The sequence below is a fragment of the Strix aluco genome, chromosome 1 (genome assembly GCF_031877795.1).
Source record: "Strix aluco isolate bStrAlu1 chromosome 1, bStrAlu1.hap1, whole genome shotgun sequence".
Taxonomy (NCBI): domain Eukaryota; kingdom Metazoa; phylum Chordata; class Aves; order Strigiformes; family Strigidae; genus Strix; species Strix aluco.
In genome coordinates this window covers 104,640,385-104,667,156 of record NC_133931.1, presented here as the reverse complement: position 1 = coordinate 104,667,156, position 26,772 = coordinate 104,640,385, and the positions used below count along the sequence as shown (strand labels likewise).

At 43.4% G+C, this 26,772-nt stretch overlaps 3 protein-coding genes across 12 annotated transcripts; all 3 read right to left on the bottom strand.

Moving 5' to 3' along the window:
• Positions 1-366: 366 nt before the first annotated feature.
• On the bottom strand, positions 367-6,094 carry LOC141925513 (putative 2-ketogluconate reductase). Of its 4 annotated transcripts, none has more exons than XM_074829972.1 (7): positions 5,986-6,094; positions 5,281-5,407; positions 4,385-4,769; positions 3,276-3,447; positions 1,751-1,929; positions 1,108-1,204; positions 367-733 (listed from the first exon to the last, which is right to left on the bottom strand). In XM_074829972.1, the coding sequence occupies exons 3-7, from the start codon at positions 4,764-4,766 to the stop codon at positions 580-582; spliced, it is 984 nt and encodes a 327-aa protein (XP_074686073.1). In that variant the 5' UTR covers positions 4,767-4,769; positions 5,281-5,407; positions 5,986-6,094; the 3' UTR covers positions 367-579. The 4 variants fall into 4 exon arrangements, with proteins under 4 accessions (XP_074686073.1, XP_074686079.1, XP_074686067.1 ...); XM_074829978.1 differs by having other exon boundaries at positions 5,281-5,329; positions 5,986-6,004; XM_074829966.1 differs by lacking the exon at positions 5,986-6,094 and adding an exon at positions 5,804-5,919.
• Positions 6,095-7,840: 1,746 nt separating this feature from the next.
• LOC141925499 (putative 2-ketogluconate reductase) lies at positions 7,841-17,504 on the bottom strand. Of its 5 annotated transcripts, none has more exons than XM_074829918.1 (7): positions 16,942-17,503; positions 16,238-16,622; positions 14,328-14,499; positions 12,091-12,269; positions 11,782-11,878; positions 10,701-10,867; positions 7,841-9,461 (listed from the first exon to the last, which is right to left on the bottom strand). In XM_074829918.1, the coding sequence occupies exons 1-6, from the start codon at positions 16,942-16,944 to the stop codon at positions 10,711-10,713; spliced, it is 993 nt and encodes a 330-aa protein (XP_074686019.1). In that variant the 5' UTR covers positions 16,945-17,503; the 3' UTR covers positions 7,841-9,461; positions 10,701-10,710. The 5 variants fall into 5 exon arrangements, with proteins under 5 accessions (XP_074686019.1, XP_074686028.1, XP_074686009.1 ...); XM_074829927.1 differs by having other exon boundaries at positions 7,841-9,458; XM_074829908.1 differs by lacking the exon at positions 7,841-9,461 and having other exon boundaries at positions 9,628-10,867; positions 16,942-17,502.
• Positions 17,505-18,197: 693 nt separating this feature from the next.
• LOC141925494 (putative 2-ketogluconate reductase) lies at positions 18,198-25,799 on the bottom strand. 3 transcript variants are annotated; one of them, XM_074829883.1, is made up of 7 exons: positions 25,571-25,799; positions 24,834-25,081; positions 22,240-22,624; positions 20,828-20,999; positions 19,808-19,983; positions 18,976-19,072; positions 18,198-18,577 (listed from the first exon to the last, which is right to left on the bottom strand). In XM_074829883.1, the coding sequence occupies exons 2-7, from the start codon at positions 25,032-25,034 to the stop codon at positions 18,421-18,423; spliced, it is 1,188 nt and encodes a 395-aa protein (XP_074685984.1). In that variant the 5' UTR covers positions 25,035-25,081; positions 25,571-25,799; the 3' UTR covers positions 18,198-18,420. The 3 variants fall into 3 exon arrangements, with proteins under 3 accessions (XP_074685984.1, XP_074685973.1, XP_074685995.1); XM_074829872.1 differs by having other exon boundaries at positions 19,808-19,986; positions 25,571-25,798; XM_074829894.1 differs by lacking the exon at positions 24,834-25,081 and having other exon boundaries at positions 19,808-19,986; positions 25,571-25,794.
• Positions 25,800-26,772: the final 973 nt, after the last annotated feature.

The window sequence follows — 26,772 nt, the reverse complement described above, 5'->3', positions numbered from 1 at the left end:
CCCCGGAGGGCAGGCGGGAGGCTGAGCTGCCCCCGGGGACGGGAGGACCGCAGGGCCCGAGCTGGAGGAGGGCTGCCTCCCGCAGCCGCCTGGGCAGGCACCACCGTGCGCGGGTCGTTGGGCGGGTTACGGCGGAAGCGAGAATCAAGCCGGCAGCCGCCGTTCCCGGCCGAGGGCTGCCCCGGCCGCGGCCTCGCAGGCTGTGTGCCCTGAGGCTCCGCGCTGCTGCCGGGGCGCCGGGAGCCGCCGGCCGGACCCGCTGGCTGGGCCGCGCCGCGCTGCGGCGGCACCCGGACACGACTTAAACGTCCTTAGTTCGGAGTTACACTGACGGGCGACTTAAAATAAATTACACCGAAGCGAAACTCTGGAATCTTTGAGTTTTTCATTGAAGTTCACAACAAAATACTGCAGTTTTCCATACAGCATCGCTTTCGGTTATTTAAATGAATTAAAGCCATGTATGATAACGTTTTATCTGTATAACACACATGGGATTGCTACATGAAGAGTGATCAAATTACTGTTTCCTCACACCAGGATAAACACTAATGGCATTAACATCAAATTAAGGCCGTGTTACAGTAATACTTCATTAGGGATAGGAAGACCCCTGAGACCCGCATGTATGCTTTCCACCATGTTTTCCATCATAAGGCGGCGTGTCTTTTTGGTGGCACTTCCAATGTGAGGAGTTATTATGACATTCTTCAGCTTTAACAAAGGGTGATCCCTGGGAAAGGAAAAGAAATACTGAGCTAGTCACTCACAGAGCATTCATCTGTTACTTCGTCACCTGAAGGGAGCCAGGGAAATATTTAAAATAATAATTAAAAATAAAAACTAATTGCAGGACCCATGTATACTCAGAGGCGTTCAAACTGCTGCCTAGCTTGTGGGTTTTTTTATGCAACAAATCCTGCAGATGAGTCAGTGTGAATTTTGTTTGGCTAGGACTGAAGGATCGGGGACACCGTTTCAGTAGGGCTAGTGCACGTACATCATGCGCTCCTGCTAACAAAATTATGTAACTTCTCACATGGTCACAAACTTGGTCTTAGTTTGAACCACACACACACCCATATTTAACCTAAATACATGTCCTACCTTGGCAAAGGTTCAGGATATGTCACATCCAGAGCAGCTGCCTTAATAACTTTGTTTTGAAGGGCTTCCACCAAAGCGTCCTGATCCACAACCAGACCTGGTTTACAGTAAGAAGGATACTTCTATTTTCATATTCTGTGCTGTTCTCTCACCGTCTTTTTGGGCACGGTGGTCAGGTAAATGGCAGGGCTAGCAATGTGTACAAAGCAGAAGCGGCAGCAGAGAGTGTGGTAAAGTTGGAGGAGAAAGCTTGGGTAGAGTCGGACAGACAGGAATTTTAAAAGGCAGTACATAGCACCATAAAACAAAGTACAGTGCCAGACTTCAGAGTGGGCTGTGCCACCCTGATGTATGTTAGCAACAACACTGCACTAAATAAATAAAAAGCTTAAGTAGGCGATTATACAAATATACATGGGCTTCTAACACTCCAAGCTCACTAACATTTTAGAGACCTACTTGCTCATAATTATGGAAATGCTTAAATGTTTTGCTGAGTTATGACCGTGGACATCTAAACAATCTAGTAATCAGAGAATTTACTGACAATTTCAGTGTGACAGACTCTATATTAGGGGTGGCTTTTCCCAGGACTTTTTATGGCAGCAAACCATAATGCAGTTTTATTTATTCTGTACCGTACCTCTGCTGATATTAATGAGAGTAGCTGTGGGTTTCATCAGCTCCAGCTCCCTCTTCCCAATCAGTTTGTGTGTCTGTGGAGTCAGCTTCACAGACAGCAACACAAAATCTGACTGCTGGAGCAAATCATCTATCTTCTTACAGTAAATAGCTCCAACCGCACTTTCTTCTTCCTTGTTTCTGAGGGGAAAAATCCAAAATTAAACTCCAGTAGTAAGCAACAAGATAAAGTTCAAATCACCATTAGAGAAAAGGTTTCTTAATTGTTTTCTTCACTCAGTAGTGCAAAGCAGTTAGCCAGTTATCTGACTGAAACAGTAAAGAAAAATGTTAAGCTGTTTCCCACAATAGCGAGTGCACCATACACGAACATGCAGTACTGTACCTGTGGGGATGAGAAGTAAGAAATGAGTATCATGTAAATGCACTGAGTAAATAATAAAAGCATTTGTGTCACAGCTTCTGGTTGTAACGGGGATTCTTTACCAACTCAAAAGCAAGACTGATATTTGACATGAATTCCCTTCCCTGTGAAAAGTAACTCATCTAAAAATTGCTGAGGAAACCCACAAGACAGGGCAGGGGTTACATCTTACAGAAATTTGTGTCAGCAGCAGTCGTCTTGCTCTGTGCATGCTTCACTGACACCACATGCTGCAGGACCTGTCTGTGCATTCAATCCATGTCAGGACAAGGCTGGGGCACGTACTGCCCGGCTCCCATCAGATTCTTACCTGAGAAGGATGGGATGGGCCTGATGGGTGTCACAGCATATGTGAAGGGCACATACACCTCATCTAGAAGACAGCAAACGGACTGGCAAGTCTGGCTCTTCATTGTCATCTGGCTCTGAAAGCACGGGATGTCTCTGCCTGCGTCCCTGCCTCACCTAAGTCATGGGAGTTATGTCCTCCCGGACTATTTCTCCTTTCCTCAGTCTATTGCAATGTCACCAACATGACAGGAAGGCCCAGGGAGCCCTGACTCATGGGGAGACCAGTGAGATGGATTTCTCCCATTCCTTCTTGACTTTCTTTCTGTATAAATTGAGAAATTAATGACCATTCTGAAGCAAGTGTATGTACTTTGCCACTTAAAGAGCCAATAATAAGGCAGCGACTTATTGTCATGGCCCTGAGGGCACCACCAGTCCTGGCTGTCCCTGTCTGGCCCCCCGGGGCTCCCCCACATCCCAGGACCTCATGACAGTTCCCCTCGGTGCTGCCAGCCCCTGGCCCAGCGATGCCACAGCAGGGATGGTCTCCAGCTCCCCTCAGCCCCGGCCTGGCCTCCGCCCTGCCTTATCATCATGAGCTCGCCTGATGATTTGGACTTTTGGGTGAACCTGGCCACGATCTGTGGCCCTCACTGTTTCCTGACACAATATTTAATAACAATAGCGCAGAGAGCACATCATCCTATCCTAACACAGAGAGAACGGGAGATCAATTTGACAGTGAAAGGTACAAATAACGTTTAAAAGCAATGACAAAACAGACTTTCCATGGAGCTGCAACCAGCTTTACCTCTGATTCCTGTTGTGGTACAAAATCTTCATTTCAAAGGCTTTGGCTCTCTCAGCCACTTTGTAGCCAATGGTGCCCATTCCCACAATCCCCAGGGTCGCCCCAGAAACCTCAGCCCCCAGCCAGTCAGCGGGGAAATACTCTGTGTCAGGGGAGACTGCAATCTGATAACCTTGGAAGACGGAAAAGAAGAAAGTATGTCATGTGAAGGATGTCCTGGCATCTGGTTACTTTTTTTCTACTTACTTTTTATCATAAGACAAGGCAGGAACAGTAAGGTAATGTTATTGTCTTTCTGGACAAGAAGTGGATAATGTTGCACTGTCAACATGACATCTGGTGTTGATTTCTTGCTTAGCATAGAAACATATCCAGCCCCCCTTTGGCAGACAAGGAAGGTAAGGCCGAAGCAGCAACCTCCCTTTGATGTACCTGACACACCTGCCCATCTCTGCCTGCAGGACAGTTTATTGCACCATTGAAACGCACCTCAGCAACACAGCTTCTTGCTCGTGGTGGTTCATCAGCAGGGCTTACGACACTGGCAGTGCCTACATTGTAAATACTGAATGGTGCAACTGATGAATCAGTTGTGGTACCATCAAGACTTTCAGTAAGGCCAAAATATGATTCCCAGCTATCTTGCAGATACACCAAAGTTGGCAGGAAAAAGAAACACAGAACATGGTGGACAGATTTCTGGACAGCTTGTTTGTAATGACTCAGATACATGTCAGCTTGGCAAAGACAGGTTTCAAGCCTCCTTGAAAATATCTCCTGTTAATCCCCCTTTATTAAAACTTGAAAAGCAGGGCTGCAGTGAACAAATACAACAAATAAGTGGTTATGAGCTGAGGGAGAAGAGGCCTGAATTTAGGGCTATCTGAAAAAGGAATGCACCTACCTTGCTGATACGCCTGCTTGGAAATGGTATGCCCTGCGTGCAAGTTATTGTCAACACGACAGATTTGTCTTAACTTTTTCCTCATTCCAGTATTTTCCTGTATTTCTACTTTCAGGCTTACCTTTGCATCAGCACACGCTTTCTAACTGCATGTTTTGATGAGTCACCTTTTGTACAAAAAGACTAGAACCATTTCAGTTGTTACCTTCCACAAGTCTCCTGGAAGATGCCAGCATCAAAGCCATCCCCAAGTCTGCAGTGTCGATGGAAACCACAAATGGAGTGTTGGACACTTTTACACCATAGCGGGAGAGGAGGTTCAGGTCCAAGTGATCTATTCCCACTCCAGAGCTTGCAACTATCTTCAAGTTAGGCAAGCTCTGGAGCAGCTCTTCCTTAATAACTGGTTTGTGATACCACATATAAATAGCTCTGATCTTTTTGCTGAGAAATTTCTTGTTTTCAAGATATTCTTTCATGGTGATGAGATGAAAATGTTTCTTCAGAAATTCAGCATGATCTTCATATACTCCATACCTCCCTCCTATACAGTCAATTAGCACATAAGGCAGTTCCTGAACCTCCATGCCCTACAAAAGCAATGAGAAACCAAAAGGACATGTCCTTAAGTGACCCATTACACCTTTTTTAAAAAACAGGGCTTGGCTCCATTACATGCTGATTTCCCACTTGATGACAGAGTTGGCTAAAGATATTCACTCCCACATGCAGAACTTTTCTTGTGTTCTCCCTGTGTTACTCAGAAATATGCTCAATTTTTTATATAATCTTGTTAAAAGACAAGAAAACCTTATATACCAGCTATGCTAACACTTAAACAAAAGACCTACCAGATGTTGCTCCTGTTCAGTGTTCAATATTTAAAGGCCCAAGTCTTGATAATTCAAGAATGAGGCCATGCGAGCGGAAGGGTATCTTTTAGCTCCCGAGTTCTGCCTTTGATTGCCATCTACGCAACCATATTAAGTAATTAGCATTAATGAGATTATCTCAGGAAAAATCTTGTTTAATATGACAGAGTTATAATTTACCAATCATGAACTTTGGAGTTATCAATTTCCTTCCTGAATATAAGTTTACCTCTTTTTTCCTCAGTCTCCTTCAGTGTCCTGACAACACTCTGCTGACTCTGGAAAGAATCAAGTCTGTGATCTCAGGTTAAAGACGAGAGACCGCACGCTGCCTCTCGCCCACGTGGGAAACAGCCCTAGGGTCAGAGGTACAGAAAAGACAGATGTATATGGGGCCTGATCCCCAGCTCCCGGGCTGCCGAAACAAAGCTCCAGGGCTCTCGCACCGCCAGCCTGACGGGACCAGCGCCCCCCCAGTCCCCAGCCACCGGAGCGCGGTGCAATGGCCAGTTTTACAGGCTTGGGGCCGGTTGAGCCCTTTCCGAAGGCGTTTGCCGTTTTCCCGGCAAAGCCTGCAGGTGGGTCTAGAGATGGGAAGGAGCTGGACCGGCGGCCGCAGGGCTTGGTCCGGCCCTGAAGGGTGGTGGGGAACGGGCGAGATCCCCTCCTGGTCCCGCTGCCAGCCAGGACGGGCGGTTGGGTGGGGTGTAGGGACCCCGGGAGACCCCCGTGCCCCGCACGCCCGATCCTACCGACAGTACCACCGATCTCCTGTTGAGCCGTGGCCACGCACAGCCGGGGCTGTGGCGGGGGCCGAGGTGCGGAGGACCCCCAGGAGGACGGCAGCCACCGCCCGGCGGAGGCTCTCCCGGGGTCCCGGGCCAGGGGGTCCCGCGGCGCCGCTCGCAGCACTCACTCACTCACCCACACCCACCTCGCTCGCCGCCGCCGCCGCGCCCCAGCCACACCGCCGGGACCGGCCAGGGCGAGGGCGAGGGCGAGGGCGGAGCGGGGCCGTCCCTCCGCAGCTGCCCAGGCGGCGCCGGCCAGGTGCCCGCGGCCACCCGCAGAGCTGCTTCTGCCGGCCGGTGGTTGGGGTGAGCGGGGAGGAGAGGAGGTGCCGGGGCAGGGGGCAGGTGCACCCCAAACCCCTCGGGGGAGCCGACAGAGAGAGAGCAACAGGTGTTCACAAATAATTGTGTGTTTCTGAAAATGCATCGTGTTTCTGCGCTGTTAGTAATTTCAAAATAACAGGGATTTTGCATTAACATCAAGCAGGCGGTTTTTTCCATACTGCCTTTGAATGCCAGCTATGGTCTGGTCTCTCTGCTGCTCAGTACACTAAATTGCACATGAGTTAACGTGGCACAAAGAGTTGTCTCTGTCAGACACCAGTGACAGATCTCCTTGCACACATGAAGGTCTTCTCCAACCTAAATGATTCTAACAATACCCTCAAAACCTCTCTTGGAGAACTAAGGAACAGGGGCAGGCTCAGGTGCACAGTCACTGCAGCTGTTATCCTGGCTACAGGCAGTCCTGTGACCATCCCAGCCAAGAAATGTGTGACAATTTTCCTGATGAGGTTACTTGGACTGTAAATCCCCAGTGATGGAGGCTTCCCAGTACAGCTTCAGTAGTCTGTTCACTAAGCCTGTGCTGGGGCGATTGGCCTTGCTGTGCTGGTGGCCAGCAGACACTTGAGAGGGTGCCTGGCTTCTGTGGTCAGAGCAGCTGAGGAGCCGGGACACTGCTGCTGCCAGCACCTGGGATCTCTCTTCTTCCACCCTACGAAATAACCAGCAATTGCGCACTGCTGAGTCTCTCCTGACTTGTGTCAAAGAATGGATCACAAAAATCACGTCTTCTTGAATTCTGCCAAACGCATTTTGATATGCTGAGCATTAATGCAGTCAAGTATAACACCAAATCCTCTATAAAATGACTGATGAAAAGATAAAGTATAATAAAATGCTGTAATAATTATACAAAACCATAAATTGTTCTTGTTATCCTGGTGATGATTTTTGAGTATCATTTGCTTACTCAAAATCATTGAAATAATTTGGATTTCAAGTTCAGGCAGTTAAACTTTAAAGCAAAAATTCATTAACTAGCAAGATGAAGTTATAGCATATTAACTGGATTCTTAGTTAAGTCTACTTGAATTTTAAAAAAACAACAGACCCTAAAATGCTTACACATTCAGTTTTACATCAGCTGCTTTCAAGTTTGCTGATAAGGCATAATGGGTGATCTTTTAACTTACTGCTCACATTACCTGAGATCAAAGGACCATTGTAAAGCTCCTCTCAAAGACACAAGTCATTCTTGCTATGAATCAAGGAAAGAGGTCTACCACTTTTTAGTAGTGAAGGTACAAATAAACTTTGGAAGGACAACATGGTAGTTTTTCCCTTTCTACATCAAATCAGCAATTCTGAATGAACAAGATGAAGCAACTAGTCAGGAGCCAAAAAAAAATAATAGTCAAAGGAATGTTACTCTTTCTGAAGGAAACATCTGTGACATACATATCAAATGTCAAGAAAATGGGTGTATTATGTGGTTAGATGTGGAGAGAATCAGATGGCCTCAAAGTCCGTGTAACTTGAACATCTAATTTTCAAGTTATGGTTCAGGGCTGATATATACCTGTAGGAGAGCTGTTCAAATTACTAGGACACAGAATGTCACAGAGTAGAGCGTGAGCAGCAACCAAACAACAGTTACCATAAACTAAGTCAGATTAAGGTAAAACAAGATGAGAGTGTTGCACCAGTGCACTATCATGTTTTAAGTAGATTTAATTTGTAAAGTACCATATAGACCTCATGTAGTGTGTAAAGCTGAATTACATAGTATTGCAGTGTGCAGTTTTCTATCATAGAAAGGGATCTATTATACCAGCATTGTGACAAAGTTCTCTGAAATTAATAATGTCTGTGGGTACGGGGAGAGAAGTATTGCACAGTTTGTGAACTTCGTTCCCATTGTTAAATATTCCCATTGGTGTCCATGTAATACTGCAGGGCAAGTATTGATGTCTGCATAATAATTGTTTCTTAGGATTAGACTTTTGAAGTATTACGTTAGCCTAAAAGACTTTTGTACTTTTGTATAATGTTATACATTTCCCAGGTGGGATGTATAGACTATCTTAAGCATGAAACTGGATAATGGTCTATATTATGTGTTATAAAGCAATATTATATGTGACCAGGATTCATAGGACAAAAAAAGCAGAGGCAGGAGATTTATGTTCCTGAGTTTGTTGCTTCAGGCAAGGCCAACCCAAGCGATGCATTTGTTTTCACCATCATAAAATGTTATCACTAACCCATCTGTTTGCCGTAGGTAAGGCCAGCTTTCCCACTAGACTACTATAGCAGCACTTTATTCCAGATCATCAACTGTTTGTGTGTCAAAATGTTTCAAACAAATCTGAATCACCAGAGTAACTGTAATGGATCATCTCTTTGTTCAGGTGGCCACTGCATTTTTTGATCCATTTTTAGTAATTGTAAGATTGAATGTATTGTGTTTTCCAAAGCACAATCTAACTAGAACAGCAGAGATGGGAAACAGCATCTAGTAAGCACGGGAAAGTTTCCTTAACTGTATGTCAGTTAATTTGAGACCATTCAATAAATATTTATAGATTGAGGAAAGGCAGAAAACAAAGGGCCATTTTTAGCAATGTAATTTGAAAAGAGAGGTTCCTGAAGACATTTTGGGAAGATGTCCTTCAGGTGATGATTTCCAGTCTGTGGAATGCCAAGTCATTAGGCATTGTGTGTGAGTCAACCCATCACTCCAATGACTGACAGGTATCCTCTTGTCTAGCACTGTGTCTTCCTGTCTAAAGCACCCCACTGGCAGGGAGCACCTCTGTAACTAATCAGCCCAGATTCTTGAAATATCTGCAAAAGCAGAAATAAAACTCTAAGTAAATGCCAAGCATGTTCTATTGGTTTATGTAGAAGTGAAATGAAGTACTGTATCTGATTTTATGTTTGCTGCTTCACGTCTGGGGAAAAGTTTGCTTATGCAAAACCTTGTGTTTTTTCCAGTTTTAGGATATTGATCTAACAAAAAGGTTTTTTTTCTCTCTGCTGTTTTAGCTTCTTGTAGCTTTGTTTTCAGCTCAGTAATTTATTGCTTAGCCTTTTATTTTGAAAGAATATATAACTTATTTTTTCAAGGTCATACAGGCAACAATGAAAGGCATACTGGGCGCTTGTACCTCAGAGAACAGGGAGGTACCTGGGACACTCTTGAAATTCTTGCCTGCCGACTTACTGCTCCTGAAAATCTGCAGTGTTGTTCCCCTGAGCTGCAAAAGTTGGTAACATCCTATGTTAAACTGGTGGAAGGAAGTGTCGTTTGGCAAGCACCAGTGACAACCTTCTGCAAGAAAAAGGAAGTGGAAATGGCTCTGTAAAGATGCATGAGACTACAAGCAAAATCCTAGCTGCAGTTAATGGGAATTTTGCTATAAATTTTACTGATAGATTAAATACTCATACTATTCATAACAGCATACTATATAATAAAAGGCATAGCACTGCCACTTTGAGTTGTGTATTGGTTTATTTATCTTTTGGACTTGTATTACGAGAACAGAGAGTACATAAAGACAACTGAGAGTATAGCAAACTGTTTCCTCTAAAACTATAGTGAGGTAGATGAGCATTCTTCTATTTAAAGAGATCCTCTTCCTGTGGAATTTGAACAGTTAATTGCAAAATAGGTGCTATTTCTAGCGGAGGAAAGCCATGGGATTTGGGGTTTTTTTCTATAATAATAATTGCAGTAATAAAAACAATTTGTCAGAGTATCTTTTTCTCTTTACAATAGTGAAGCTCCCAGTTTCAAATATAATTATTCTTGCGAATGTCTAGAAGCAATGATACAAGGAAAAGGTAGAGATTTGGATCTTAATGATGCATGTGTTTTTATAGACTTTTGTGTTCCCACTAATTTACAGAATGGTGCTGCGGGCTTAGAGGGCTCCAAGTGTTCTTCCAAATATTTGCTCAAAGTTGAAAATCTGGAGGTAGACTGCACATAAATTTGGTATTACAAATATAGTAACATGTTCATCTTGAAGACTAATTTTACTTAGTGCTAGTGCTTTAAATTATCTTCTAAAATCCAGTCTGCTTTAAATAAGTGATTCTGAGTTCTTTTCTGAAAACTGACTCTTGCCTCAGCATTTTGTGTCTCAGGAGCTAGTTTAAATGAAGACTTCCATATGGAAAGTCAGTAATATTTCTAGCCAGGTAGCTGGCTTTGTTGGTTTTGATAGCTAATAGAATGGGAACAAAGTGAATTATGTAATCTAAAATTACATTTTCTTTCAGACTAGGGAACCTAGCAAGAAGTGCATTGGCAATCAGAAGTTGTTTTTTCCCAGAGCCACTTAAAGCCTGCATGCATCTATCTATGGTTAGAAGTGAAAAGTAATGTATTCCTCCAATTTGCAAGGAAATTAAAATGTAAAAGGTGCTTTCTAATGACATGTGAGCCCAAGCTAGAGCGTTCAGTGTCTACTTGGAATAGTCTTCTCTTAATGGGGAAAACATAAGAATAAACACCTTTAGAGCTGATGGGGGGAAAGAGAAGAATAAAAAGAGCTGTAATAACCTTTTGCATATCAGCTAGGGAGCACTTCACTGGGTATGGGGAGACCATTAAGAGCTGCTAGTATATTTTCAACTGCTTCCTCTGTTATCATGTAGGTGGCCTTGTCTGTTTTAATGCCGAGGTGAGGCGTTATAATGACATTCTTTAGTTTTAACAATGTATGATCTCTGGAAGAAATGAAAAAAAGAGATAGTTAAGTTACCTACTGTTCTTCATCCAAATAAAGAGGAGTCTTACTTTGGCTTTTGCACTGTATTTAAATATAAAGTTAATTTAATATAGCTTTACAAGTCCCACTTACATCCACAGAAGCTGATCATCTGTGTTCAAGTAATTTTGGACATTAAAAGGACACATTAAGAGTTTATACTGTGCTCTTTTGTCCAGAAACAGAGTTTCACCATTAGGCAGCAATTTGAACTATGTCAGAAGAGAAGATTAAGCCCTCCTGACACATTAACCCTATGTAGTGGTCTGAGCTGTAGTTATGCAATTCAGGTAATGGACAATGATGTCCTGGCACACAGACATAACAATACCAAACTCCCCCCAACCCAAAATCTAGCCAGCACAGTCAACTCCATGAGGCATCATTCTGGTAGAGGTGTCTTTTTACAGAAGCTAAGTAGCTTCTGTGCCCAAGAGCTCTGCAGTACTTCAGCCTTGTACTGGGGAAACAAGCCTGTGGGAGGGAAACCTCGGGGCAATGCAATAGATCTAAGAAGGGATGATTCAAGCAGCTTCCACCCATTCATGCCAGTTGCACCTTCAGATAAAGCAATTTGTAAGTGAAGCACTGCTGCAGCTTCATATGGTGATTCTGTGGAGGGGGTTTAGTGCTCCCCTCCGAACACAAGCCCCCTCCTGCTGTTTCCTGGCGCCCAGGCTTCTCTTTGGCCTGTTAGCAGACCCAACATCTGGGCTGCATCCCATTTGTATTCATGGCACTTTTACACAAACCTCTAGCCAGAGGCAGTGGTGGGGCTGCCTCTGACAGATCCCCCCCTGCCTGCTGCAGGGATGCCTCCTGCCTCTGGTGGGGCTCTGGCATGGTTTCTGAGAAATAAGCAGAGATGGCAACCTGGGCAGTGGTTCCGGGTAGGTGACATCCAAAGCTGCGGCCCTGATAACACCAGTCTGCAGAGCTGTCACCAGCGCCTCTTGGTCAACTACTGCACCTGGTTTGGAATAAGAGTGTCTCTGAGTGCCATTTGCAGGTAATGATCTGAGAGTGAAGATAATAGAAGGGAAGAGAGGAATTTTCACCATGCCTGATCTGTCCTCCATGTATGCACCAGCTGTGTGGTGGATGCAGCATGGTGCTGCATGTAACACAACAGGAGCTGGCTCATACTTTCTGGTCAGGCCAGTCAATGCTTCTGGATGGTACCTCGGCTGATGTTAATGAGAGTAGCTGTGGGTTTCATCAGCTCCATCTCTCTTTTCCCAATCAGCTTGTGTGTCTGAGGTGTCAGGCTCACCACCACCATCACAAAATCTGCCTGCTGGAGCAAGCTGTCTATCTTTTCGCAGTAAGTAGCACCAACAGCTTGCTCCTCTTGCTCCTTCCTGGTGGGGAAAAAAGGATCATACTGTATTTCAGGGCATCAGTCATGAAAATATTTTCTTCAGTGGTGTCACTGGTATGCAAACTAAAGGATCTGATTATCACATTCATGTAGCAAACAGGTGTCAAACAAAGGTGAATTTAGTCTCAGTTGTCTGTTTAGGCCCTTCTGGAGGGCTTCAAGCCCTATAGCAGGGGATGGATAACATGCCGGCCTCTCATCCACTGCAGCGCAGGGTCAAGGGACTTCTTTAAAGTCTGCAAGTCAACTAGGACCAAGCACTGGAACAGATGGCACCACATGGTCCAGTCTCCAGGATCCCCTGTGAGGAAGCTGCACCTCACAGGATGCAGTGATTGTTCAAAACAGAGTAGTGGTATTCACCAGAACTCATGCCTGTGAGCTCTGAACGTGCTGGTGGTCCTCATCCTGTTGGCATCCTCCAGTGAGCCTGTCATTTTCTAATGAGTGGAATCAGCAAGGCAGCTCTTTGGCAGGCTCCTGACTGTCCCAGGACTTTCACAAATTAAGGTGTTCAACACAAAAAGTTACCAAAGTAGAGAGAGATTTTTAGTTTGAAATTTTCACAATAAAAAAAAAATACTTGCCATTTCTCCTGTTCTTTGTAAATTTAGCTGCCTGAACTTTGGGAACTAAAGAAACAATGATAGGAGATTGTGTGTACAATCATCTGCTCCCAATTGCAAGAGAATGGCTTTGAATTATCTCCTCCCTAATCTAGAACTAAAGAAAGAAGTCACACTAAGAAAATAACTTCAGTGTAACTTTGCAGCATGTGTCTCCTAATGCATGCATTTCACTGTTTTCTTTCAGTGTCCAGGTCAACAATCAGAGATTACAGAACAGACTGGAACTACAGCCAGTTTTGCAGAATACAGAGCGTATCTCACTTCAGCACATAAACTTGAAGTGTAAATGTACTTTAAAATAAGCAGGTTTTTAATTTCTGATGCACTGTGCATTGATTATGCATCACAGCACTCTTACATAAATACTACTTTAAAGAATGAAAAATATTAAACAAAGGGAGTTAGTGATGATCCACAGAAAAGAACAAAAAAGAGTTGTACCTTATTTTCTGCTTTTTGTCATTTATGAAGAAATTCTGAAAGATCTTAAGGAAGGTGTTCAGTAGTACTTTTTAAAATGTGAGTTTGCTCAGCTGTTTTTATAATTTCTGAAGTAACAGGAATGCCAAGGAAAGATAGAAATTTCTGGCCTCATCCAGGCTTGTGATTTGGTTAGGGCTAGCTAGAGCAGTAACTCTCCTTCTGCAGTCTGCATAAGGAGAAAATTACTAGAAGCCACATGTAGTAGCACTGCAGCTTCTCCCTTCAGTCAGGGAGGAGTAAAGTTGTCTCAGGGCAGATCATGGTTTATAGCATGTTTGTTCTGATTGTTGGTTGCACCTTGCCTGATTGCAACAGCCTTGAGTTGTACATGGGGATCTTTCCCACCTTTACACTGAAGAGCCCCTGTGCTGAATCTCTAACAAGGATCAGATTCCCAGATACACAAGCTAGGAGGAGCTAGAAATAACGAGTGAAATCCAGTTAAATACTTGGCAAAATTCCCACTGGTTTGAAGAGAAACAAGGTTTTCTCAAGAACAGCTCTCAAGCTAATCAGTTTTCATATTGTGCCAAGTATATGTTTCCAGTCATTCAGAGTTTCAACAAGATCAATCCTGACCTTCAAAATATGGGGAAAAAAATAAACAAAAGGCAGAGTTACGTGTCACTATAGTAAGATATGATAAGAATAAAAAAGGTATAAGCTTGGTCTTCCTTTTTCTGTTCACATCTCCAGGAAACCTTGGAATTTCTGATATAAAACCTAAATTAAGTTTCCAAGTGTTTAATCCTCAAATAATTTTTTACAAGACTGATTTGAGGCAACCGTTCTTTTTTCTTCCTTTTGTTTTAATTTTGGCCCTGTTCCCTCATTTCTTGCTATATTCCTGACATAATTCCTTAGAAAGGAAATACTGACTATCTAAAAGAGTTTCTGTTGTAATTAGGGTCAAGACATATCTTTACCTCCGTGTCCTGTTGTGGTACAAAATGTTCATTTCAAATGCTTTGGCTCTCAGAGCAATCTTATACCCAATGCTGCCCATGCCAATGATCCCCAGAGTAGCTCCGGTAACTTCAACTCCCAGTAAATCAGCTTCACAGTACTCCATACCTGGAGAAATTGCAACATGATAGCCTGCAAGAAAAACACTCCAATATGAAAAATGAATGGGGTCCAACACAGAGGAGCAAGGCAAAAAAGTCTGGGCTTGTTGTGCTACTGTAGCACACTTCTAACGGTTACAAACACACAATTTTAAATAGCAATGGTTTTGGTAATGTCCTAGGTGACTCCCTAATATATCATCTCTCCCTGCCACTTGTGACATTCCCATTTATTCTCACCATACTCCAAAAAGTCTTCTGATGTAATCTCCCCTAAAAATTCTTTTACTGCTTTAGACTCATTAAAATATTGCCCTGTTCAACTATAAAAATAATTATTGCCAGTAACACTACAGAGTTTGGAACTTTTATGTGGAGAATAACACCAGGTGTTGGTTTTGCTGTTTAGAATAAGAATAGGTTTCCTGTTCACTTCTGCCACTCTCCTTGGAAAGAAAAGTGTGACTTCTTTAAAAATCACTACTCAGTAATTTCCATAATTATCTGTTAAACCTGAAAAAATTTTAGATAGTTCTGGACAGAAAATACACTTATATGCACAGAGACAGCACTTAATAGTCTGCTAGCAAGGTGACAGGCTTCTGGTATTTCAGTCTTGATACTGCCAACTCTTCTGAAACATAAGCAGAATATTGTGAAAGTATCAAAAAATGCCTCAGGATAAAACTCAGTTATGCCAGGGCAGAGCTATCAGAAATGCCACCAGGGATAGTTTATGTAGATGGGAAGAAGAAATTAATTTCCCTTTTAATCTGTCTCCTCCTTGTGAGGTAAAAACAGATTTAGTGGGAGACAAGTCTCCTTTGAGTTTCTATGAATCCTGTGGTACAGCTGGCAAATTAATGGCTGGTAAATTCAATCGGATAAATCTGGAAGATCTTTTCTTGAAACAGGAGGCATTTCAACCAAGCCAAGGGTAGGTCTCTCTGGGGAAATGGCAAGAAAAAACTGTGGAAGAAACTAGAAAGGATGCTACTAGCAGAAGCAGGAGCAGGTTGCCTTGTTGCTCTCTAATGTTCCTTAAATTACCCACCAATCCATTTCAGTCCCTGAGAATAAGGCCATGTGTCTTTCAGCCCCAGCTTCCGGCATATACCCTTATTCTGCTCCATTGTTGCCTCCCACACTCTAATTTCTTCTGCCAGCCTGTGATTGCAGCAATCGTCTGATCTTTGGCATCCCCCACTTTTGGTCAATAGCACTGTAATACTATCACATCAAGAAGCACGTCTTACATCAGCCAAATGTCATAGTCACTGAAAATGTGTTGCTGAAGAAAGCAACGAAATTTAAAGTTTTTATACGTAGGAAGCAAACTTCAGTGTGTTGTTCATCTGAAACTATTAAACTAAGTCTACAGCCGTATTTATTCTAAAAACTAAATTCCAGCTGCTAAGACCACTTGGTTCATAAAGCAAAAAGTTGTATTTGAATTGAATGTGATTAGATTCTGCTCAAGCATTTTCAACTCAGGCTGGTGACCTGGGAAAACTATACTCACAGCATTTTATTTATACCTCATTGAAATATATGTTATGTATGTTTGTGTATAATGTAATAATTTAGATATATTTATGATATATAAAATATATGAAAGTACCAACTATTCTATTTGCCAACCCAACATATTTAGATTTTCACATTTTATGTGAAACTATGTGCACTACAGATAACTCTAGGAAAAGTCAAGTTAATGGTAGGTAAATTTTGTACAAATTTTAGAAGCCACAAAAGAATTGAGATGTTACCTTCCACTAGTCTTCTAGCAGATGCCAGCAGCAAAGCCATCCCAGTATCTGCTGTGCTGCTGGAAACAGCATATGGAGCATTAGCCATCTTCACACCAAAGCTAGCTACAAGTTTCAAGTCCAGGTGATCCATCCCTACTCCTGAATTCGCAATCACTTTCAAGTTGGGCAGGCTCTGGAGGAGCTCTCGGTCGATTATTGGTTTGTGCCACCACAAATAGATCGCTTGGACCTTTTTACTCATATGTTTTCTGTTTTCAAGAAACTCCTTCATGGTGATGAGGTAGAAATGTTTCTTCAGGAGCGCCACATGGCCATGCAGTATCCCATGTATGCCACCAATTTCATTTACCAAAAGCCCAGGTAGCTCTCCTCCTCCCATGATCTGCACAAAGAAGAAAGACACAAAATGTCAGAAGAAAGACATATAATTACTTCCAGACATTTTAAAGAATAATCACTTTCATGTCCTGTTCATGATATCTACAACAAGAGATCTTATAAACCACGAATTTAGATAGGGAGGCGAACAAACCAAGACAAGAAAGCAGCTCTTTTAAGTATACTATTAGACACACACACACAGAGGTATTCACATAATCAAGTCTGAACAAGTTCTGTCCCTCATGGTCTGTAAGGTTTCACATCACTGCCACCAGGCTCATAACACACAATTACTTCACATTAATTACTTAGTTTCAGACCATCAATAGTCTGGTGCAATAATTCTCCTTCCCTACTCTGAAATCCAAATTACCACGTCTAAGTAGTTTAGAAAAATGTTGGACCAAATCTAGTTCGTGAAAATAAATTGCGCAGCTTCATCATGAACTTTGAGTTACCAGGTTAATTTTTAAATGCTTCATTGCAGAGATTTTTGCAGCCTACCATCCTGAAGAGACACCAGCGACTTTTTAACGTCAGTGCCTTCTCCTGAAGCTATCACAAGTTAACAAAATAACAGATGCTTAGGCAAGTGTTTTCCGAGAAGGGCTTATGAACTCAAATTAAAACATGGGGGGTTTTTTCAGGAATCACTGACCATCTGTTTGTAGCTCCCAGAGGGTCTGTGAATTGACAGCTTTTTTTTTCTTTTAATTAGACTATTCACAGCTACCATTGATTTTCCATAGGAATTTTGGGAAGAGCTGCATGGAGAGCTACTAAAGGGCTGAAGATCTTGGAATCCCCTATTGCTGTTGTCCTGTTATTGCAGTTCTTACCGTTGTCTTGTTAGTAGTATTTCACTATGTGCAGCCAAATGTCTAACTCTTGGCCTGTCAACACTTCCTGTGCTAAAACTTCATTCTACCATCTCTTCGAGAAGCCTGAGCATATTGCAAAATACTGGAAAGGCTCCCTGATTTTATGGAGGTGACAAATATTTTACTGAGTTTTCTGACTTTGTTGCTTGCTCATAGAAAAGAGAACGTATGAAAAAGCTTGGCCCTGGGCTGCAAGTTAGGACTGATCACTAATTCTTCTTTAGACTGTGCCTCACCCATGTGATTTCAGTGGTAGACCATTGCTTCATGGCCAGTCAAGATAAAAACATCATTTTTGTCTGCATGGAGGAACTAATTCGCTTGGGTTTTACTTTCGTTTTCAAAGGATCCCCTTGGGAAAATAAAAGATACTTTTTCAATGATTGGCTTGGCTTTGATTTAACATGTAGATGAAGCAGAGCTCTTCTTACATTAGAAAACTGTAGGACTACGACCATTTCAAAGAAGTCTGCTTTCTTCAGTGTTTTGATATAAAAATAGAATATTACAATATTGGCTGCAAAGTGTTTCAGGATACAGTCAAATTTCTGCAGGGAATTAATGGTCAATTCACCTTTAATATATTTGGGAGTGTTACACAAACTGCTTGGTGTACTTGCTTATCATTATGTTGCAGCAAGTACTGGGAAGAGAACACAGGTATTCATTGAAATAATGGATTGAAGATATCAAAGTGCAGTTTAAAAGCTTCAAACAGATCCCTTTTATTAGTTCCACTTTATTTTTCAGGATTGTAAATAACAGTACAGATCAAGTATAGCAAGATGACAGCTTTGCAGTAACAGGACAACAAGAGCAGTGCAGGAACAGGTTGCTTTTTTTCTAGTTTAAAAGTAGTACTGCAAGAAATAGTGCCTTCCCATACACGGGAGATTTAGTGATATCATCTGGCACACATCATTTCGGAAACACTTCACTTGGAATAGGTTGGCCATTGAGAACAGCCAGCATATTTGCTATTGCTTCTTCTACCATCATACAGATAGCTTGGACTGTTGCCGTTCCAATGTGAGGGGTTATGATGATGTTATTTAATTTTAATAAAGGATGATCTCTGTAAGAAACAGAAAGAACAGAATGTATTACACAGGGAATTTACTCTGCTGCCATTCCATGCTAGTTGTCAAGAATGAACCTCAGGAAACAGCAGTGGCATGTTGAGAAGAAAGGGCCACAAGCACAGAACCAGCAGAAAGCTGGGGGAAGCTTGCTTACCCATTTCGTCTTCTTCTCTATTGGTCTTATTGCCTTGCCTGTCAGTTAGGCTGGCAAAGAACGGACAGATGTGGGAAAGGTGAATAGCTTGTCATTTATTTATGATTGTGTGAGACAGGCTGAGGTTTTGCTCTAAACAGTGAGAAAGAGTCCCCATGGAGATCAAGATTATGAGCACGTTTTTGCACACAATTTAAAACATTTCAGATTAATAGAGTGGAAAACAGGTTTCTTTACCTTGGCAGAGGCTCAGGGTATGTGACGTCCAGAGCAGCAGCCCTAATAACCTTATTCTGGAGAGCTTCTACCAATGCATCTTGATCAATAACTGCACCTGCATTGCAATGAAATCTTGCTATCATGATGAGTTAATGAACACATTTTTAACTGTGAGTGAGGAAAGGTCTCCAGGGTCCAGTGAGAAAAATTACAGGATCTTCAGCTTGTTAGAAAGTAGAATGTCTTTCTAACAACCATTAACCAAACAAAACAGAGATTTTATTTATTAATCTTTAATTAGAGGAGGATTATGGTCCACTGCATAAGGCTTTTCCTGGGATGTGACCAGTTTCAGTCTCTTCCCCATTTTGACACTGATTTCCTGTACTATTATAGACAAATAATTTAATCTCTTCAAGCTTTCCACTCTTTTATCTCTGCTTTGTTTACTGAAACTATAATCTCTCTCAGTTCCAACAGATCTGTAATCCCATGTGATGTTTCTTTTCTATATAGCTGTTCCAAATGAAACTTGTGTTTTCCCTTGTTTTCCCTTGTATCCCATTCATCATCGGTGATGATAAACCTTTCAGTTATTTCCACTAAAAAAAAGCTGTCTTTAGAGTAAGGCTAAAGAGAACAGAACATCTGCTGAGCATCCCTAAATTCTACAGGACCTTTGAACACATAGCGTCTGATCTATGATCAGTCATTCATTTGTAGACTGCCAGCTACTTCATGACTCAAACAATACAGGGCCATCAGAGACTGAGGTCAGAGGGGGGAATGTCAACATAATCAACACAACCTTAACTGTGGAGCCACAAACAGTGCTTTCAGATCATCCTACCTCGGCTGATGTTTATAAGAGTAGCAGTGGGTTTCATCAGCCCCAGCTCCTTTTTCCCAATCAATTTGTGAGTCTCGGGAGTCAGGTTCACAACCAACATAACAAAGTCAGATTGCTGCAGCAAGTCTTCCATCTTCTCACAGTAGTGGGCACCAACTGCCTCTTCCTCCTCCTTTCTTCTGAAGGAAAAATGCACACACCCCAAAACTGACACAACTATTTCTAACTGGCTTTAACAATCAATCAACCCTAGAGAGATCTGGAACAGCACAGAGATCGAGAGGTTTGAGGCCAAGATAAAGGAAAAGACATTGATAAGTACAAATGGTGGAAGGGAGGCGGGGAGGATGTGGGCTAAAGGGAGCAAGAGGTTAGAGGAGCGGCGGGACCCTGAAGGAGTGACATATGTGTGAAAGCAAAGCACATAGACAGTATTAGGTATAGGAGGCTGAGGATGCAGTCAGACCCCACTCTTCTCTCCTGCGTCTATGCCAATCCCTGTAGAGTCTCTCCTTGCCTGACATGTGAGTTAGGACTTGGAGTGGAAAAGAAATGAAGGGGAAGTGAAGTCTGAAAGAAAGGGAACTATAAAACTAAGAGAAGTTAAGACCCTTGTAATTGGTGCTGGTGTGATGAGTGGTCTGGCTGGGCTGAGGAGAGGGATGGCTGGCTGGGTGGGCCAGGGATGCTGCCAGAAGCCTGAAGAAGAGTCTGGCAGGACAGGGGACACAGTGAGGGCACAAGGCCTGGTTTGCTCTGATAACATCTTCAGAAAGGTTACACAGCCCTTGTTCCGAAGTGCTAGTAGCTAACCAGGGCAGAGCGAGCGCCGGAGGCGAGGGGGAGCTGCTTCTCAAGGGGAACAGTAGGGAGCCAAAGAGAGGAAGCGGCAGCATGCTGGTGCTCCTCATGCTGCTTACAACTGTCACAAGTGCCTAGGAAGACCAGGGACACAGAGCAGAGCTGTGGTTTCTGTCACTTTCCCCTGACTAATCACATGCAGAAACCAGTCATTTTTACCTCCGGTTCCTGTTATGGTACAGGATCCTCATGTTGAAGGCTCTGGCTCTCTGAGCCACTTTGTACCCAATGCTGCCCATCCCGACGATCCCAAGCGTTGCTCTGGTTACTTCCACTCCCAGCCAGTCAACAGCAAAACACTTTGTGTCTGGAGAAACCGCAATCTGGCAGCCTGAGTGTAAATACATACTAAATGGGTACAAACTGACCACAAAAGTAGGTTTGGGGGAAAGAAAAACTTTCTCACCATCACAGCAGCAGGGCTCTGGAGCACTCCTTACAAAACATCCTTCCTAATTTTGACCAGTTTATAGAAGGGCCTGGATGGTGTCATTCCCTGCAGCCAGGGCTGGAGACAGTAACACAGGGGGTCTCCCGGGTGGGTACTGTGCTGGGACAAAAGGCTCCTCAGGGAATTAACTCTTCTGTGGCTGGAGTATTTTCTTGGAAATTCAAAAACAGTTTCTTTGGCACTGACCACCCTGCAAGCATTGACTTCACTGCTTTTTAGCTGGGATAAATCTCACTATTTCTCTTCTGAATCACAACCCAGAGCAGCCCCACCGCTTGAATGGGGGTGAAGGTTGCAAATTCCAGCTCAGCCAGGGATGACTATGAGCTGTTATACAAAGAACTTGAGGTCCAACAAGATGCAATAGTGAGAAAACATCACCCAGAAAGCGGTGTTATTTCATGCTCAGGGGTGAAGCAGCAGTGACAGAAAGACTACTAGTTGCTGAAGACAGAGGCAACTTCTTGTGATAGCCTTTACTGACACCTTCCTTCCCCTGAAAGGCATTGCGTAGGAAGGGCATGTGGGGAAAGGACCTACCTTTAAGGGCATGAACTAATGTTGGTGGTACAGTTTGGAATAACCTCATCAAAAGGATTATCAGCTATTTCAATAATAGTGCTGATGCTCTTGCAGAAATACAACCCATTAGTTTAGACAAACTCTTTACAGAAGCAGGAAAAAAAAGAATAGTTATACTAATTATTGCTCTAGAGGTGGGGACATGGCCATTAATGCTTTGTACTTTGCTGTAGCTCCTAACACTTGTTCTAAGGGGAAATGGAGAAGTGGTGACATTTGGTTTGGATGTATTTTGCATGCAGTTTTTACAGCTATAAACAACCCACCCAGTGAACAGCCAGAGAAGAATTAAGCCCCAGACATTATTCCAAACAGGATATCACAAGTAACTTTAAAGCGCATAATTTAGACGAAGGCCTTACTCTTGTCACCATTGCCTTAAAAAGAAAGGAGACATAGGAAAAGAAGAGGCCTCTGAAAATGGGAGTTCTCAGAAATTTTTTTCCCTTTAAAAGCATCCCAAATATTGATTCAGACAGATCATCAAGTGAGATATGCCAAAGAAGTAGCTAAGATCCAGGAAAATTTAAAACATTACCTTCTACTAGTCTTCTGGCAGAGGCCAGCATCAAGGCCATTCCTATGTCTGCTGTTGAGTCTGCCACGGCATGTGGGGTGTTGGTCACTTTTACGCCAAAGTTGGAAATCATTTTCAAGTCTAAGTGATCGACTCCAACCCCAGAGTTTCCAATTACCTTTAAATTAGGCAGGCTTTCTAGAAGCTCCCGGTCAACAGTTGGCCTGCACTCAAACACGAAGACAGATTGGATTTTTTTGCTCATTTCTTTTTTGTTTTCAAGAAATTCCTTCATGGTGATAAGGCGAAAGTGTTTCTTCAAAAGTGGTGCAAGGTTTTCTAGCACACCATGAGTTCCTCCTATATCCAGAATCAAAACGCCTGGCAACTCTTCTTCTGCCATGACCTGCAACAGGGGAAAAGAAATACTCCTTTGTCTAGAACACCCTTAAAGGAGTGATGCTGTAGTGATCATTTAAATTCACATTGGTGAAACATGAAACTGGTGGAACTCAACACTGCTTTTAAGGATACAGAATAAATCCACAGTCACTTGGTACTAGCATGGTACATTAGACAACTTCCCAGTATTTTCACTAAGTGCTGATTCAGACTATAACACCAAGGAATATCCACCCCCTTAGATCTAAATCCAGTCCTACAGGGTGTTCTTCTCAAATAGTTTCATTTTAGTCCTGAATCAGTATTGGTTTAATACAAATCTTGTAGCTTCTCAACCTCATTCACAAAGTCATTTCTATAAGCAGTGGTATGAAACAGAAGCCACTAGAAAGTTACTGAAAGTTTCTTGCCTACTGATTATGGTTGGTGAAGCCACAGGTAGTGTAGGGAGGCATTGAGGCTCAGATGGGTCTGACAAATATCTGTCAGGAATGGTTTAGGTCTAACAGATTTGCACAATAAAGGGCCTTGGACAGCTGCTACACTGCTTGTCTTCAGTGTTTTAAACATCCAGATCTGTACCTGAACTTACCTCCCGCAAAATTTAGCACATCCATGCCTATATGCTGAATCAGCAGGGAAGAGCACTAGCAGTGGTACTGACAACACAGTTCTTCATACTAGAACTTCTCCCCTGCCCAGACAGTTCTGAGCCCAGTCCTCTCTGCAACACTCATGCAAATGTATTGTATCCTGCAATAAGATGGGGCTTCACAGAGAGCCACACGCCTAATTAGAAGCAGCCCTTTTCAACAAAAATGGTAGCTGAAAATTTCCTGCATGTCTTAACAACAGTCTTGTCTAATTTCCTACACTTCTGTTTGCTGTGTACCACTCGCTTTAGGTCTCCATCCCATACTGTGTCCTAGACTTGGGTCCAGAAAACCTGGCATTGTGCTAACTGCGTCAGAACAATTTTCCACAGCAGTATGCTGATTTATTCTGGGCAGACAGTGCTGGGCAGAGATTTCCTGCTGCTTCAGTCCTCTCACACGAGCCTTCAGTGAGTAACCAGAATTCAAACCTGTGACAAAAAGGCATCAATGCAGATTGGAAGTTTCTGACAAACTGTATTTACCCTTGTCCTGAGCAAACAACTCAGGCTTATCGCAACTGCAGCTATTATATGCTTCCAATCTCGACACCAGTAATACTGCTTTACCCTGGCCTTGACCTGCATTTCTGCCTCAGTTCCAGTCTGCTGCTGTACAGGGGCTAGAAGGGGCCTCCATGTTAGGACAGATCTGCAGTTCACCATGAACAGTGTCTCTGATAACACTAACTGGTTCTGAACAGCAGTAAACAAAGCCATGAGATGAATAGTGCAACCATATTGCAAAGGGATACCGTGTTCTTAAATATATATCAAATCTATTTCTTGTCAACTGAAGTATTTTGAACTCTGCCAGCCCCATATGGTTGTGAAAATTGTGCAAATTTCCCCAGCTGTAGTCTGTATATTTCTTAAGAGTATCACACAACATGACGTTAGAAGGATAAACTGGATTTGTCCTCCAGAATGAATAACACATAGAATAAAAGATAAGATTTGATGTCATATTGTGACAGCATTGTCCAGCTTCCTGATGATCACAACCTGATGCTCCTGCAGCAACTTACTTAGACTGGACAGCAACTAAACCTTATGCTGTTAAGGGATGGAAAACTGGGTGCCTGATATGATCAACTGACTGGCAGATGTCAGTAAGGCAGCACTGCATTACACTATTTGCTCTCATCACCACTTTCTCCTCTGATACAATACACCACTCATGAAGGTCAGAGTCAGACCCATATTCATTTTAGAAGCACTTCCTAAACTTCACAAGCAGAAAGGTGATCCATGAGGAAGCCACAGTGCAGCACAGCGAGAGCCGGTTTAGCTTTAAACAAACCAGATGGTGGACTAGAAACAGGCTAGTCGCGTGTAATTAATCTTTTCATTACTGTGGATATGCTGAGTCTGCCACAATTTCAGCTATGTTTGATGTGCGTATGAACCATTAACACACTGCAGCTTTGGTTCAAGAACTGGGGTTCTGCTAGTGCTAGTATAATCTGCTAGTATAATCTTAAAAAATTGAGAGATAGCAGTAAACTAAAAACACTTAAAGGAACTTTGCAGAGGGAAGGGGGGCTATTCCGATACCAACCTTGGTCTGAGGAGCACTTATTGTTTGTCCTTCAGCACTACGTGGGCATGTCTTGTACCCCTGTCTGTAATCCATACTTCTCCTGTGACAGCGATGTCCGTGAGAAGCAATAGCTGGATGAATGTATTTATAAGCCAAATTTGACTGGCCAGGCATCAAGGGAATCAGTTTTAACAGACTGAATGCTTTGCTTCTGAACATAATTATTCAGTTATCAGATGTCTTGTCCAGTGTGCTAAATGTAACACCTGTTAAGGATATGACAATTTTGGTTTTGGACTAGTATCATCTGCTGAATCACTAACACTCTTTTCTTAAAAAAAAAAAAAAAAAAAAAAGCTGTCTCTCCTCAGATTTTCTACTTTAGAAGATTATCTGCTTCCATGTATATGACATGTAACACACTAATATAACATACGTGTACTAAGTTCTGGTCCTCGCATTGCTAAGAAAACTTTGAAAATATGACTCAGATTGAGACAAGTGGGCAAATAAAAAGGACTACTTGAGTATTAACTTCCGTGCTGACTGAAGCTGGCCTTACTTCTTTTGTGGAGCTTGACTGATGACTTACTTGCACGTTTGTTGACTGGCACTGCTGTACCACTTCGGACTTGGCCAAATCAGAGCAAACTAAACCTACATAATTCTTCCTACCTCCGTTTTAAAAGGTAATAGCATGCGTTATGCAGAATAAATTCCTCCCACGGACTTCTCTATAGGGGAAAACTAATTACCTGGATAACGACCAAAGAATTAACCACGGCTGGTTGCTTTCTGCCGATGTTTCTTTCACAGCTCGCTCCTACCGCAGGTGGAGGAGCCCCCGGCAGCCCCCGGCAGCCCCCGGCAGCCGTCCCCTCGCTGCCCGTGCCCAGCTCCGGTGGCGGCGGCGGGCGGGCCCCGCCGCTCTGGGCCCCCTTAACCCCTTCACTACCAGACGGCTCCGTGCCGGCAGTTCTGCCAGCAATTCCGTGGGCACTTCCTTCCTTCCGTGGGCACGCCCGTGGGCCCTTCCTGCCGTGGGCCCTTCCTTCCTTCCGTGGGCACTCCCGCGCCTCCAGGCAGGCCTGGCTGCGACCCGGCTGCGGCCCACGCGGCGGGGACGGCCAGAGCCCGGGTGCTTTTGTCTGGAGTGGGACCAGAGTGCCTTCCTCTCCTCTCACACTCCCCGGCACTGAATTTTCTAGAAAGGTGATACGATGCAGAACGAGGACTTTGATAGTTTTTTGAGAGGTCTGCAATACCGGGGCAAAGGAATTTGGTACCTGTGGTGGTTTAAACCCAGCCGGCAACTAAACCCCACACAGCCTCCCGCTTGCTCCCCCCCCCGGTGGGATGGGGAAAGAATCGGAAGGATGAAAGTGAGAAAACTTGTAGGTGGAGATATAGTGGGAAATATGTTTTTCTCCCTGTCTGCTGCAAGCTAAACTTTTAAATGAGTGCACAGCGTACAATAATATATATGCCTTTCGGGGAGCAAAAAGATTGGCCTGGAATGCCCGATCGCAATGGCCAGCTTGACTCTGCAGCCGAAATGTCCTGGTTTCGCTGCTGATCACTTCAACCGAAACATTTACCCAGTGTGTTACTGGCGTTTGGACTGCGAGAGATGAGAGAGTGTAATGGTCCCCAAGTGCAGCTACTGCCAGGGGCCGGGCAGCGCAGCTCCCACGGGCAGGGTTAGTCCTGGGTGTAGGGAGCATCAGAAAGAAACACAGAAGATGGACGTGCAGTTGTGACCCAGCTGATTCAAACACACCTGCACCTTCACACAGGACTCCAGCCACAAGCAGCACTACCTCCAGCGTGAAGATGTTCATTGCTGTGGGTTAATGCACTGACAAAATCTTCCATAACCAGATGCATGGAGTTGCTCTCTCTCTGTTGCAGTATCTCCTTGGCAAACTCCAATGGAGGCACAGGGAGCTTTGTTAAC